This window comes from Lupinus angustifolius, unplaced genomic scaffold, assembly GCF_001865875.1.
Source record: "Lupinus angustifolius cultivar Tanjil unplaced genomic scaffold, LupAngTanjil_v1.0 Scaffold_172_2, whole genome shotgun sequence".
Taxonomy (NCBI): Eukaryota; Viridiplantae; Streptophyta; class Magnoliopsida; order Fabales; family Fabaceae; genus Lupinus; species Lupinus angustifolius.
Genome location: NW_017726412.1, coordinates 4300 through 18394, shown reverse-complemented (window position 1 = coordinate 18394; position 14095 = coordinate 4300). Strand labels below are relative to the sequence as shown.

Here is a 14095-nt window from a genome sequence, read left to right as displayed (position 1 = left end):
TCGGTAGAAGAGTGGAAAAGAGCAAAAAAAAATCCATGTTGTTTTGTTGCATTTCTATCGTACCACAAACTTGATTTCTGGTACATCTTATCCTACTTCCAACTTGTATTTTATGCAAGTTTGGAAAATTCAATGTGTACTCCTTGATACTTTAAGAGATGAAGATGAAGTTTTGAGGAGCATGGCTAATAGGATGGTTAAGAAGTTTGAGAAATATTGGGATGATTACAGTGTTGTACTTGCAATGGGAGCAATTCTTGACCCAAGAGTGAAGTTGGAGACATTGAATTATTGTTTTGAAAGGGTTGATGATTCTACTTTTGAAACAAAGTTGCAGCTAGTTAAGAGAAAGTTGTACATGCTATTTGAACAATATCGTAATACAAGTGCTCCTACTTCTATGCAAACTCTGACTTCTGATGCTCCTCAAATTTGCCACCCCTATTTGTCATCCCTTTAAAGACTAACGTCTACGACGACTTTCACTCTATTGACTCTAATCTGATGGTAGTCCTTTCTCTTTTGGTGAATTCACTTACTTATAATGTTACCTTAATACAACCTATATGTAGCATTTTCCGTGACACGACTATTAATGAAAGACACTAATTTTTTGGACTTAACACATGAAAATAGTTCAATCCAAAAGACTAATATATTAAGGGAGAGTCTCATGACTTAAAAATAGCACGAGTTTGATATTCTACTCAATAAATTAATGTGGAACTCTAAACATTGGGTGCATTACTGAATAAAAATAATTAATTACAACACTAGAGAAAAGAAAAGTAGAAGAATTTCATGTTTATGCTCTATGGATGATATCTTAGTGTGTTGATTTTTGGACTATTATTGTAATATTAAGGTATTCACTCATTTTTTGGTAAGGAACTAATCTCTTTCGGGATTCATAATTACTCCTCCTAACAAATGTTACTTCTAAAAATCGAACACTCGACCTTGTGGATCTAGTGAGACATTACCCTACTGGATCAATGCCTTGTTGATACTTTTGGACCATTAAATCTAATGAATGATATATTTAGATTTATGTTGGAGAATTGTTGGAGGCAACAAATGCACTAGTGGATCCATACTCCATTTTAAAGTGAACGTGTCCCTTGAAATCCTTCTATAACAATATATTTTGAGATTAGGATGATTAATTTGTGGCAATTATGGTTGCTTGTGGCGCCATGGAAATCAATGATATTTAAAAATTACTACTATGGTACTCTATAAAAATGCATAGTTTACCATTTGTTTCTACACAGGAAAGCATGGATTGAACAGCAAATTTAGGAGATTAGAATATCCCAAAGAAATGTATTGAAAAGATGGGGAAGCGAATAAAAGAATAGGATATGGATTTGACTGTTAAAGGAAGATGACAAAGTCGTTCATGTCATGTTTACATCGCAATGCACGATCCAACCCCAAGTTCCAATCCAAACTATATGTTAAAAAAAATACACAAAACAGAACTACCTGGTCAAATAACGACATTAGATCAACCTCGTTGACATGATCGTTAAAGTGACTTAAAAATCAAGCGTGATGTGCATGTATATCTTACTGTGAAAATTATGTAAATACAAGATAATATGTATAAATGTGTATGTCCTATTTAAGAAATTATATTTAAATATATTAAAACGCTAGATTTTTATTAAATTTTTTGTATTGAAGTATCATTTGTTCTCTTAAACTTTATCTTTTCAATAATATTTTCTTTTATTGCCAATCAAAAAAATTGTTATCTATTTCATTGGAGGATAATGGATTTCTTAAGGAGATAAGTGTATCATATTCACCTGTAATAGAGGGACAAGTCAAGCTTTTTATATATCTGGTGTAACTTTAGGATACTTGAAAGGTAACGGTTCTGTGACAGAAAACAGCCTCACATATCATGAAGTAAAGGCAAGGGGAGAGGGTGAGTTACGTCAAATCATATACCAAAGAAGCCGTTAACCCTTTCATAACTACCCTACCTAACTAAGTAGTTTTGATCTTCACTTCTTGTGTTAGTTAATTATATAACATATCAGATAACAAAAGAAGTCGACGGCAAACATGTCTGTTGCTGCCACCACCTACTCCGCCGTGGGGTACTCTCTTTTTTCAGGATCCCAGCGGCGGAGTACACCACGGTTGAAGATGTCACTCCGATCAGACTCATTCTCTGTGGAGCCGATCACAGTATTGACTAAACTGAAACACGAGTGTGCCACTCCTCTACCTCTTCTTCAGAAAGTGGCTGATGCCATGTGTGCTCAAATGCGAGCTGGTCTAGCCGCTGATGGTGGACCTGGACTTCCAATGTTACCTACCTATGTTCACGACCTTCCTACTGGGTATACCTTCTATCTTCCTTCCCTTATTTCACTTCACAATTTCACATTCCACATTAAATGGGAAAAGAATTCTCTGTTCTACGATATACAAATTATGGATTTTATTTGTATATTCAAGGATAAAAGTAGTGATGATAATAAAAACCGAACCTGTAGTTACTCGTCCGAACCCAACATGAATTTAATGGAGAAAACCTGATGTAATTAGGTTCGGGTTTGAATTTTAACCAAGTTCAACGTTTGGATTTGATACAGTTGATACTTTACCTCGAACTCACTCTGATTTTGCCCCAAACCTTATTAATATATGTAAAATTATAAAATCATAGATAAATACCTATATAAAACCTAAATACATATATAGAAATTTCACATATATTTATAGAACCTAGAAATACATGTCGGGCAAGTTCTCACCAGGTTCGGGTTACGCGAAACTTGACAAGTTCAAACATGATATCATTATTTTTAATCCCACTTAATTTGAGTTTGGGTTCAGATTCGAGTTTTAGATTTCAGGTTCAAGGTTGTGTAAGCACAAACCCAACTCCGTTATATTTCTTTGCCATTATGAGGTAAAAGTGTGATTACAATACATAAAGAGTAAAAATGACACATCATACTATTTTATCCTTTGTTTTTCTATGCTCTCTAGTAATAGAGAAGACTCTAATAGTTAAATGTTACGTCGAATAAATTAAATAGATTAGAATTGTCTCATATCTAATACATGATTATATGGTTAGCAATACTTCCAATTTTGTATGTTTCATCATTTTTTACATTATTATTATTACACATAATTGTTTTATATGGAAATTGGTACCTGATATTTAGGCTACGGGAACATGTAACTATGGTGTAATAATAGTTAATATAAATTATTTTCTTACAAATTCAGTTATTCTTACATGGTTTATTCTAATAAATTCTTTGATATGTATGATTCAAAATAATAAATAACAAATATTTGAATCTAACAAGTTGTGTGATAGCAAAATTACCTCTTTGAACATACATTTGACAACGTTATAATAATTCAATTTGAGTGTAAAAAATGATGTGGTAATCTGTGGTTAGTTAAGAATTTATTGTGTTCCAATGCTGTGTTATGCTTAATGTATTGTTGATGATATTTAATTGAGTTGTATGGTTGGGTCTGTAACTAAAAGGAAGGAGAAAGGGTTGTTTTATGCATTGGATCTTGGTGGAACAAACTTCCGTGTGCTGAGAGTGCAGTTGGGTGGAAAAGATGAGCGTGTGATTGCCACTGAGTTTGAACAAGTATCCATACCTCAAGGCCTCATGTTTGGTACATCCAATGTATGGTCTTTTTTTCTCTTTTCTTTTCTTCCGGAATGTCTCCTACATCCGTTTACTAGTTACATTTTAAAAGTAAATGAAAGAATAAGGAAGATCTTAGAACCACAAAATACATTTGCCATATAGCTCTCAAGTTTTTTTTTCCTTCTATTTCTCCTTCAAAATCGAAGTAGTAAACGAACCATGTGTATATTGAGATTTTTATGTGTTTATTATAATTCATTTTAAATTATTTTTCTTTGTTTAATTTCTCAAAATACCCTTTACTAAATAATACATAGTTTAGTAGAATGCATTCACAAATTAATAAACAATACTTTAAAAGATAATAATAGTTTTTCCTGAATTTAGTTTAGTAATTTATTTTACTATTATCTGAATCAAGTTCCTGTCTATTGCAGGAACTTTTTGACTTCATTGCTTTAAGGCTAGCAAAATTTGCTGCGAAGGAGCATGGAAGATTTCATTTTTTGCCAGGAAGAAAGAGAGAAATTGGGTTCACGTTTTCATTTCCTGTTAATCAGACATCTATTGACTCTGGCATATTAATCAAGTGGACCAAGGGTTTTGCAGTATCTGGAACCGTATGTATTTTTTTCTAGTGCTCAATATTTGTAATTTAGTGCTTCACTGCTTAGCAGAACATGTGTATTATACTTACTATTATTAGGTTAATAATATTTCCATAAGTGTTCCTAATTAGAAACCTTGGTGCAATAATAATGTTGTTTGTCTCGTGAATATTTCCATAAGTGTTCATCACTTATAAGGATAGTGCTGTATACATCTACCTCTCCTGACTCTACTATGTGGAGCTTCATGGACTGATTTATTCTTATAGTGTCCCTAATTAAAGGTTGTATTGTACCACAAGGCCTAACAAGATAATACAGCAGAAAAAGAAATCCTGAATGTCTTACTACTGGGAAGCTATTATTTCAGTCAATGCAAGCAATTGTTAGTTTTTACTTCTGAGGTGTTCAATGAATTGAGTTTATACGCCTCTTATATCATAATCATCATTATTAACTATAATTTTATATTTTCTTCTAGTTAAATAGTAGCAGCAATATATGAATACTACCCATGATGCTGAACTTCAAACTCTTTATACAGACAGGGAAAGATGTGGTTGCTTGTCTGAATGAAGCAATGGAAAGGCAAGGACTTGATATGCGAGTTTCTGCTCTGGTATGTCATTTGGATGTTATATTTTGCACAAGTTTATACCATTCTAATAGTAATATGATTCTAGTGAATGTCCTAATAGGTTAATGATACTGTGGGAACATTAGCGGGAGCAGAATACTATGACAATGATGCCATGGTTGCTGTTATTTTGGGTACCGGAACCAATGCTTGCTATGTTGAGCAGACCAGTGCAATTCCGAAGTTACAAGGCCATGCCTCTTCCTCTGGCGAAATGGTTAGTAAGAGTGGCATACTTTCTGTCATTTTGTGGTATTTTTTTCCCATTACCTATAGTATTTGGTGGGAAACTAATCTTCTAATGTACGATCAAACGTCTAAAAAATGGTGGCCCGAGACTCCTACTTAGTGGAGTCTGGGGATGATAGATATACGTAGCCTTATCCTCACAAGTAAAGAGGCTGTTTCCACACGGAAATGTTTACACAACGAAAAAATACTATTATTCATATCATTTTGAAATGCTGTAGATGTTTTAGTTCATCTTAATCTGAGGAAAAAGCAATGCTTCATGCAGATCATTAGTACAGAGTGGGGAGCATTCTCAAATGGTCTCCCTTTAACTGAGTTTGATAGAGAAATGGATGCTGCTAGCATCAATCCTGGAGAGCAGGCAAGTTTTTGTACCATATATCATCGTTGCAATTTTCTTTGTTCTGATTAAAGTAGCAAGCAAAAAACTCAACCTCTTCATATTCCTAGCAGATTTTTGAAAAGACAATCTCAGGAATGTACCTAGGTGAAATTGCCAGACGAGTGCTACTGAAAATGGCTGAAGTGGATGGATTGTTTGGAAATTCTGCCCCACAAAATCTCTCCAAGCCTTTCATACTCGGGTAACTATTAACTCAGTTAAATCTACAACTCAAATCATATACATTACTAGATATGCTAAGAATTGAGATTGCTGAATAAAAAATGGGTAATATAACACATGTTCTATCTGTGCAGTTGATCTGTTTCATCATTTTTTTACCCCAATCACCATTACTTTCTTGGTTTGAAAAGAAATTGTTTTTCTAATCATAAATTTTCTTAGCTATACATTATGTTTATTAGCTTATATAAATTTTTCATAAACTGTCCTCTTGGAATTTAATCATAATGAATTATGGTTTTACATAAATTTAATAGGACACCAGATCTATGTGCCATGCAGCAGGACAATTCTGGCGATTTACAAGCTGTTGGATCTCTTCTCTATGATAAAACTGGGGTAAACTTCTTCTCCTAACTATATTCTGATGCAGGAAAGTATTTTGTTCCATAATTAACAAAAATTCATAAAAAAACTTTAGCAGAAGGGGAAAGATGATAGTAATATAAGGGAATATAAGAGCTAGTTGTAAGAATTGTTAATTGGATTTTGAAGAATATGCATAGTCATAATGGGATCAAAATATGAATCTAGAACCTAGTGTTCAAATTTGTACATATCACATATTAGAAATGCAGATGCTATATTGCACCTCTCGTATATAATAAGAGCGATTAGTCGATTACCCAATGCACGAAACTTTCGGGTCCAGGGAAGATAGCTGTATTTAAAAGTTCATGTTATCATGATTATACCCTGCTTCTCTCCAGGTCGAATTCAATTTAAGTGCAAGAAAAACAGTGTTAGAAGTTTGTGACACAATTGTAAAGCGAGGTGGAAGGTTAGCCGGAGCTGGAATTGTGGGGATTTTGCAAAAAATGGAAGAGAACTCCAAAAGTTTCATATCTAAGAAGAGGGTAGTTGTGGCCATTGATGGTGGCTTATATGCAAATTATCCTCAATACAGAGCATACTTACATGATTCAGTGAAGGAGCTACTAGGAACAGAAAAGTCAAATAAAGTGGTAATAGAGCATACAAAAGATGGATCTGGTATAGGGGCAGCACTATTAGCAGCTTCAAATTCCATATACAAACATGACTTCTAGGGGAAAATCTGTGGAGTCCAAGGTTTATTTAATTATTGGAACTCTTTGAGTAAGTATTCAGTTATGATTTAAGAATAAGAAATTGAAGAAATGATCCAACTATCCAAATAAGATTTTCCATTTTTTGGTAAATTTATGGTACAAGTTAAGTTATAGTGCAAATAAATGGATAGAGCATAGTTCTATACAAAACTTATTGCCTATGCCCAGTGTATGTAAAAAAGACCAAATTCCTACTGAAGTAACATTTGGGAAATGTAATAATGTATTTACAGAGATTGAAAAAAATAATACAATATGCGACTTTGAAAATGATATTCTTTAGCTTAAAATCGCTTGAGCAATAAAACTAAAATAAAAATTATATTCAAATAGAGATTATTTGTAGCTTGAAATTTAGTCTTATTTATCACATGCGTTGTAGTTGTGCAATAATTTTTTCCTCAAACTTGAATGGCAGATTTCTATTACATAAAACAACCATAACATCTTCAATTAATTCTCCATTATTATTTTATATGGTAAACACAAACACTTAAACTTTCTGAAATGACAGTGTGTAATTCTCATTTATAAGATATGATTAGTTATTCCCATTACTTTTTTAACTCATCTCCACATTTTTAATTTTCTATTATTTTTCACTTTAAGTCTTCATGAACGAGAGATATAAAATGAGATGGTAATAATGATTTAAATTATATATAACATTGAAATTAAATTTAATAAAACAAATTATTTTGTCAAAATATCTGATTTATTATGAAAGACATTAAATCTAAAACTTAAATATATTCCAAATATCAAATTCAAAATATTGATATATTATATTGTCTAACCAAATTCAAAACATTAATATATTGGAAAAAGCAAATTGAAAATAAAAATGTTTGTCACACAACACCAAATAAAAAATCAACTAAAATGAAAATAAACCAATTTAGAAAAAAAATATTTAAGAAAAATGATCTTATTGTGAAATGAGAAAAAACCATAAAATCACCTAAAAAATTGTGTACTGTATATGACAGCGCTGGAAAAGTAAAGTTGTTAATTTCATTTCATCTCGTGCAGCTTCAGCAACAGTTGACAGATTGGAAATATCACCTCCTTCATTCGCTACCCAATTACCGTATTCAAAATCGATTTCTATTTCATACGAAATGGTATAATTCACTCCATAATAATCTATTTCATTAGTTTTTCTTCCAAATTCTAATTTTTAATTTTCCGTATTGGAAATGGCAGATCCGGTTTATTCTGTTGCAGAATAGGCAAGGGAAAACCCGTTTAGCCAAATACTACGTTCCTCTCGAGGATTCCGAGAAGCACAAGGTCGAATACGAGGTTACCCCCAAATACTACGTTTTTTATTTTTTTTATATTTTTATATTTTTACATATTTGTTAACCTTAACCTAATTCTCTCTAATTTCTCATTTTTTTAGGTTCATCGCCTCGTAGTAAATCGAGACCCCAAACATACAAATTTCGTTGAGGTTTTAACCTTTTCTCCTTAGTTTCTGTGTTAATAGTATTTGATTCGATGAAATATAAATGAATATATTATGGCAGTATTTTTACCCAGACACAACATGATGGAACAGTTATTTTTACCTTTTAATCTTATATCTTGTTCTGTTCATGTGACCAATGTTCGTATTGAACTTAAATGAGGTTCTGGTTGTATTATTGTTTTGTGTATTTTTATTTTTATTTTTTTTATCATGGATTGTTTTTCATTGCTGACATCTTAATCTGTTTGAAAATAGTGCTAGTTTGGTGTTGTATATTTTGCTTATTGTTCTAACCTTTTTAATGTAACATGTCTTGCAGTTTCGTACCCACAAAGTAATATACCGGCGATATGCTGGCTTGTTTTTCTCGCTCTGTGTTGACATCACTGATAATGAGTTGGCATATTTAGAGAGCATCCATTTGTTTGTGGAAATATTGGATCACTTCTTCAGCAATGTGTGTGAACTGGATTTGGTCTTTAACTTCCACAAGGTTTGTTATTTATCATATATTTTTCCTACAATCGTGTTGTACTTGTAGTTGGACATTTGGACCGGTTCTATATATTTTGGTAATGACCAATTCTAAATAATTTTCATGATTGATTAGCATTAGGGGTTAGGATGGGAGTTAATCAGCTGGTTTTAGGGAAAATTCCAGCCGTTCCATTCCAATTGGTTTTATACTATTCTCATGTTATCATTTGATCCAAAATGTGAAGCATATACAATCCAATGAGTTTGGATTGGTTGCTTTTATGTCAATTTTGTTTGAAGTAGTCGTTCATTAAAAAATTCATAATTGAATTTTATCAAAATACAGCAAATATAAGTTCAAAATAATTAGTTGGGTCACTTGGGGGGTGCTTAGTCACGACATTGCCCAAGGGTTAGTCTGATAACAATGGCTGTGAGGGGATACATTGTCAAAGACCAAAAGTTAACCCTTCATGTTGGAAACATATATTATATATATTTGTCTGCATTCATTGTATAGGCTAATTAATTCATATAATTAGGTTAACTGTAATTTTTGTATTTATTACATTAACTCTAACAAGCATCCGCTCTGTACCGGAGACGCAAGGATTTCATCACATGCCTCTGTTTTTCGCTTTAATCTCAACACATTAAGTTATATCAGAATTCAAGCCTAAATTCCAAAAACAGGTCTAAACTAATAGTCAATCCTGCAATACATGTCTAAATTAAATGTCCAAATTATGAAACTAGAGAGAAGATTAGGTTTGGATTGGAGCATATTCTTAAATGAGTAACATAGTAATTTCTTAGGCAAAATATTATTTTAATAGCCATGTGTAGATGTTTTGGTTTGTATTGGATTGGATTGCTTTTTAAATGTGGGACTGAAAATCAATCCTTTCTAGTTAATGTTTTTGGTTTTTCAGTTTTTTTGGATCAGTTTTTACGGTTTTGAACACTCCTACGTTGGGCAGTTGTTGTTCACTACATTGACTGTACTATTCCTTAGGATTATCGTTTATTGTTCTCTTACTAATGTAGTTTACCTACCTATTCATGAAGGTCTATCTTATACTTGATGAATTCATTCTAGCTGGTGAACTGCAAGAAACCAGCAAGAGGGTAAGCATTCTTTTGAAGTTACTATACTCTTGACATATAGTTGATACCATGTGTCTGGATTTCTCATATTTATTTATTTCTGTTTTCGAAAATAAAATAATTCTTCTATAGCATAAGGTTTCAGCTATGTAGTTTCCCTATGATCCCACGCCTAATTGTCCTTCTGTAGCTTCTTCCAGCTTTTTTTCTTTCTGTTGCAACTGTGGCCTAGGTGTGAAACTGTGAATTTACTTACAAGCTAAATTCTATGACAGACAATCTTGATTCCATTACAAACCTGTCTTACTTCTTGCAGGCTATCATCGAGAGAATGGGGGAACTGGAAAAGTTAGAGTGAAGCATTACATCAAAACCAAATCATAGCGGTTTGAAGATTTAGATGATTTGATCATGCAATTCGCATAATTCTTGTAATTCAGTTGTGGTACAGAACTTCGAAAATCTTTTCCCTTGAGTCATGTATTCAGTACCATGTTTACATAGGCTTCTTACTTGACTTGTGTTTATATAATGACGACATTCATAAAAATCAGGTTCTTCAGTAACCTCTCTTTCAGTCTGTGTGAGCATACGTTTGTAATTTTGTGATGCATTTGTGGGGACCTTGAAAGCATACAGAGCTTCCATTTAATGGTGATTGACTGAAAGAATGTATTTGTTGTACGTTGAAAACTTATAAAACTTCACTTAAGAATGTCTTAAGTGACCAGTGTAGTGGTTGTCCCATTTTTGTTATTGTAGATTGTAATACTGAATGCAATTGGAGGTACCAGTTATCATCAAGGCCGAACCTACGTAAGCGATCATGTGGCACATTTTGCAAACGTTGTCGATGTGTCCCTTCGGGTAATTTTGGTCAGTAAGAAGAGTGACCATCCTATGTCAATGTAGCATATTGGTTTTTTAATATAACTACATTATCTATAGATGACAATGATTCGAACCAAGTTTGATAAACTTGGTTTATGAACCAAATGAGTTGAACTTGAGTTGGAATTTGAGCTTGTTAAATAAACAGTCAGATTATGTTCGACTCGTTAGTTTCATGAGTTGGCTCGATATATATAAACTATTTTTTTATGTTTATTGTTATTATATCATGATTCATGTATTATTTTTTATGTTTATTGTTATTATATATATATATATAAATAAGGTTATATTTATATATATAACATTTTGTAATATTTTAAAAATGAATTATTTATTGGAGTTGTTCAAATTGAATTAAATAGTTTATGAACTTTAATCAAGTTGAACTCAAACTAAAAAATAACTAGTATTGAACTCGAGTTGAATTTCGAGCTGAACTAATCATTATTGAGTTGAATTCTTGTTCGACTCGATTTGGCTTGTTTTCAATCCTATATGTATCTATCATTCTATGGGTAAGAAATTAATCTTTTTTTATATGTATGACTGTTTACCTAATCAAAACTTAAACTTTTATGCTTATAAGGGAATTTAGTAGGAAATTATTCCACTGACTTAACACATTGTTAGTGTCTGTGACACATTCTGCCACCACATATAATGAGCTAAGCTTTTTTCCTTCTTTTAAAGATCCTAATTTATTTAAATCAAAAATTAGACATTGAATCTTTAAAAATTACTAAAATAATTGAAATAAGTAAAACAATAGGTTAAAGAAAAGTGTTACGAGTCGTTCATATTTTGTATTCCAAAATTGTATATCACCCTCTGTGATTGGTTAATTAATTGAATAAATAATCAGTAAGAAGTAGTGACACAAAATGAAACAACAAAATCTTCTCACCTAAAATTGAATCTTAAAAGCAAAATGCTAATCCAGGCTACAATTCTGATATATCAGGGTCTCATAACTGATGTGAATGCCACAGAAAGAAAACATATATCATGTGAGGTTTGTCTATTCTGATGCACATGCGTGAGAGCAATCAACATTTGGAAAATGACTTATGTTTTTGTCTGACTACATTCTCTTTTACCTGATGCCTATGATTTTTGGTCCATTTGACCTTTTGCTTTGCATTTAAACACTTGTGATAAATTGTCCATTGTAAACAGAAAATTATATTTAACTTTGATCCATCAGCTCTTTTCTAAAAAGGAAGTCTATAAAACTAAAAGTAACTTAAATGGAAAATCTATATGACATGAAGTTAGATTGATAGGTTCAACATTTGTGCGAGATTCCATATCATATATAAGACCTGTAGAATTAGTAGAGACTTTAATTCTAGCTTAAAAGTTAGCTTTTGAAAGAAAATTTTATTGAGTCACTAACTCACTACAGATAATTTTTTCCACTCATATTTATAAATTCAACTCATGGGAAGATTAACACTTCGACAATAAATATAAATCTTGAACACAATCCATTCATTTGTTGGATGAGACCACATATATTTATCTTCCTAAATTGCATTAGATAAAAGTCTCAGGACCAATAATAAAAGTAAACTTCCTATTATACATCTAAAAATTACTAACAAATATGGAATCATGAATTCTTTTTCTATTATTTATATAAACAACGCACACAAGTAATACAGTGAAAGACAAAAAAAATGACTCACAAATTCATAATATGATTATTAATTTTGTAAATACACTTCCGACACTCATCAATGATTCAGCACGTACTGAACACATTTATTTGCCACAATATGACTCTATTCTGCAGAAAACATTAACCAACATATTACAAACCAAGGTTATTCTGTACGTGAACATGATACAACTGATCCAAACTCAAGACTTCACCTTTACATAATTTACGATGTGTTACATAGTCGACATGTTTGCCACCATGGGTCTAAGGGCACTTGCGTATGCCACCATGGGTGGTCAAGCTTGCATAACAAGGACACACTTCTTTGTTTCCAGCAGTACCTGGTGGAACACAGTTGCACCGTCTGCAACAAGTTCCACAAGCTCTTTGACAAAAACGTGGACGTGATGATAAACGGCACCTTGCAGTACATGCTCCATTGCAATCTAAAATTAATTCAACTATATACATCATCATCCATGCATATCTAATTTGTAATAATGAATTAAACAAGTGAACGACGTATATATAGATATATATATATAGAGAGAGAGAGATATAAGAGTGTGGAATTGTATTTGTAGTTTAATTTAAATGTATATACCTATCTGCTGAAGAAGAGAACCCTGCGTTTGTGAATGTACCTGCGGTTCCTCAAAAGTAAAAAGCATGTAGAAGTAAGTTGATTAATTATATTGAAGAAAGAGTAATCTTTCCTACAACAAAAATGGGACATTATTTGATGTTCCTATTCTTTATTTGATGTATCTTGAGATGCATGTATATAAATAAGAGAGAATAAATGAGAGATAGAATATTGATAAATATATGCGAATGAATACAAAGAATGCGTGCCAGGTAAGTAATAAATTACTATTATCAGTTGTAGAGAAATTAAGAAGCATGATTGTTTGAATAAAACAATTACCGATTGAGCAGCATCAACAAGATGAAGGAGGAGAAGAGATGCAAGAATTGAAGCAACTAGAAGCTTAGAGAGAGACATGGGTATTGACTATAGAAAAGGGAACTTTTGAAGATATCTTATTCTCAGTGGAAGAGTTGATAGCCACTTGGATGGAATGAGACACAATAAGAGCCTATATTTATAGTTGATGAGAGCAAGCTATGAATACAAAGGTGCTAATTATTAACTTAATACTAGTAGATTGCAATAAATTATGTAAATAAATGTACACAAATGAATAAACTTTAGGTAAAATTGTTGTGCATATTTGTAATGTTGTTTTATCAATTAAATTTACAGTATGTCTTATTTTATAGTCATATAAGCTACAAAATTATAAACATTTATATTTTAATGAGAAAAAAAATTATGTAATGATAGTGTATGATATATAGTATCGGTTCATTATCTATCATTTATTTTCAATCATCATGAACTCTTTAAAAAAGTAATACAAATGAATGATGTACTGATTGTATAAATTTTTATACCGACAATATATAGATATTACACTCTATTTTAATTTACATAATCAACATGACAAATACCTTAAAAAACCCTTTATGTATTTTAAATGTAATTTTTTATACGATCTATATATTATCTATCATTTATATATATTAATTTTATTTAAGAATTATTAATGATTAACTGGT

The 14095-nt window shown here is 31.7% G+C and overlaps 3 protein-coding genes across 3 annotated transcripts; 2 read left to right on the top strand and 1 right to left on the bottom strand.

The window, feature by feature from the left end:
• The first annotated feature begins 1935 nt into the window (after positions 1–1935).
• On the top strand, positions 1936–6937 carry LOC109340436 (hexokinase-2, chloroplastic-like). The gene is made up of 9 exons (XM_019578133.1): positions 1936–2357; positions 3530–3680; positions 4082–4264; positions 4797–4871; positions 4951–5106; positions 5407–5502; positions 5595–5725; positions 6024–6105; positions 6477–6937. Exons 1-9 carry the CDS (start codon positions 2077–2079, stop codon positions 6813–6815), a joined length of 1494 nt encoding a protein of 497 aa, XP_019433678.1. The 5' UTR covers positions 1936–2076; the 3' UTR covers positions 6816–6937.
• An 878-nt stretch (positions 6938–7815) lies between these two features.
• On the top strand, positions 7816–10492 carry LOC109340435 (AP-2 complex subunit sigma-like). Its single transcript, XM_019578132.1, has 6 exons — positions 7816–7981; positions 8064–8162; positions 8263–8313; positions 8651–8824; positions 9877–9936; positions 10232–10492. The coding sequence occupies exons 1-6, from the start codon at positions 7979–7981 to the stop codon at positions 10271–10273; spliced, it is 429 nt and encodes a 142-aa protein (XP_019433677.1). The 5' UTR covers positions 7816–7978; the 3' UTR covers positions 10274–10492.
• A 2001-nt stretch (positions 10493–12493) lies between these two features.
• LOC109340437 (snakin-2-like) lies at positions 12494–13563 on the bottom strand. The gene is made up of 3 exons (XM_019578135.1): positions 13401–13563; positions 13077–13116; positions 12494–12918 (listed from the first exon to the last, which is right to left on the bottom strand). The coding sequence occupies exons 1-3, from the start codon at positions 13476–13478 to the stop codon at positions 12737–12739; spliced, it is 300 nt and encodes a 99-aa protein (XP_019433680.1). The 5' UTR covers positions 13479–13563; the 3' UTR covers positions 12494–12736.
• Between the last annotated feature and the right edge of the window lie 532 nt (positions 13564–14095).

Bases quoted from the DNA above. Each gene is read 5' to 3' on its own strand.
- LOC109340436 (XM_019578133.1), top strand. From the start codon at position 2,077: ATGTCTGTTGCTGCCACCACCTACTCCGCCGTGGGGTACTCTCTTTTT. The intron at 4,265-4,796 runs GTATGTATTTTT...CTCTTTATACAG, and splicing joins GTTTTGCAGTATCTGGAACC to ACAGGGAAAGATGTGGTTGC. The intron at 6,106-6,476 runs GTAAACTTCTTC...GCTTCTCTCCAG, and splicing joins TTCTCTATGATAAAACTGGG to GTCGAATTCAATTTAAGTGC.
- LOC109340435 (XM_019578132.1), top strand. The intron at 8,825-9,876 runs GTTTGTTATTTA...CTATTCATGAAG, and splicing joins TGGTCTTTAACTTCCACAAG to GTCTATCTTATACTTGATGA. The intron at 9,937-10,231 runs GTAAGCATTCTT...TACTTCTTGCAG, and splicing joins TGCAAGAAACCAGCAAGAGG to GCTATCATCGAGAGAATGGG.
- LOC109340437 (XM_019578135.1), bottom strand. From the start codon at position 13,478: ATGTCTCTCTCTAAGCTTCTAGTTGCTTCAATTCTTGCATCTCTTCTC. The intron at 13,117-13,400 runs GTAATTGTTTTA...GAGGAACCGCAG, and splicing joins TTGTTGATGCTGCTCAATCG to GTACATTCACAAACGCAGGG. The intron at 12,919-13,076 runs GTATATACATTT...AATTAATTTTAG, and splicing joins TTCTCTTCTTCAGCAGATAG to ATTGCAATGGAGCATGTACT.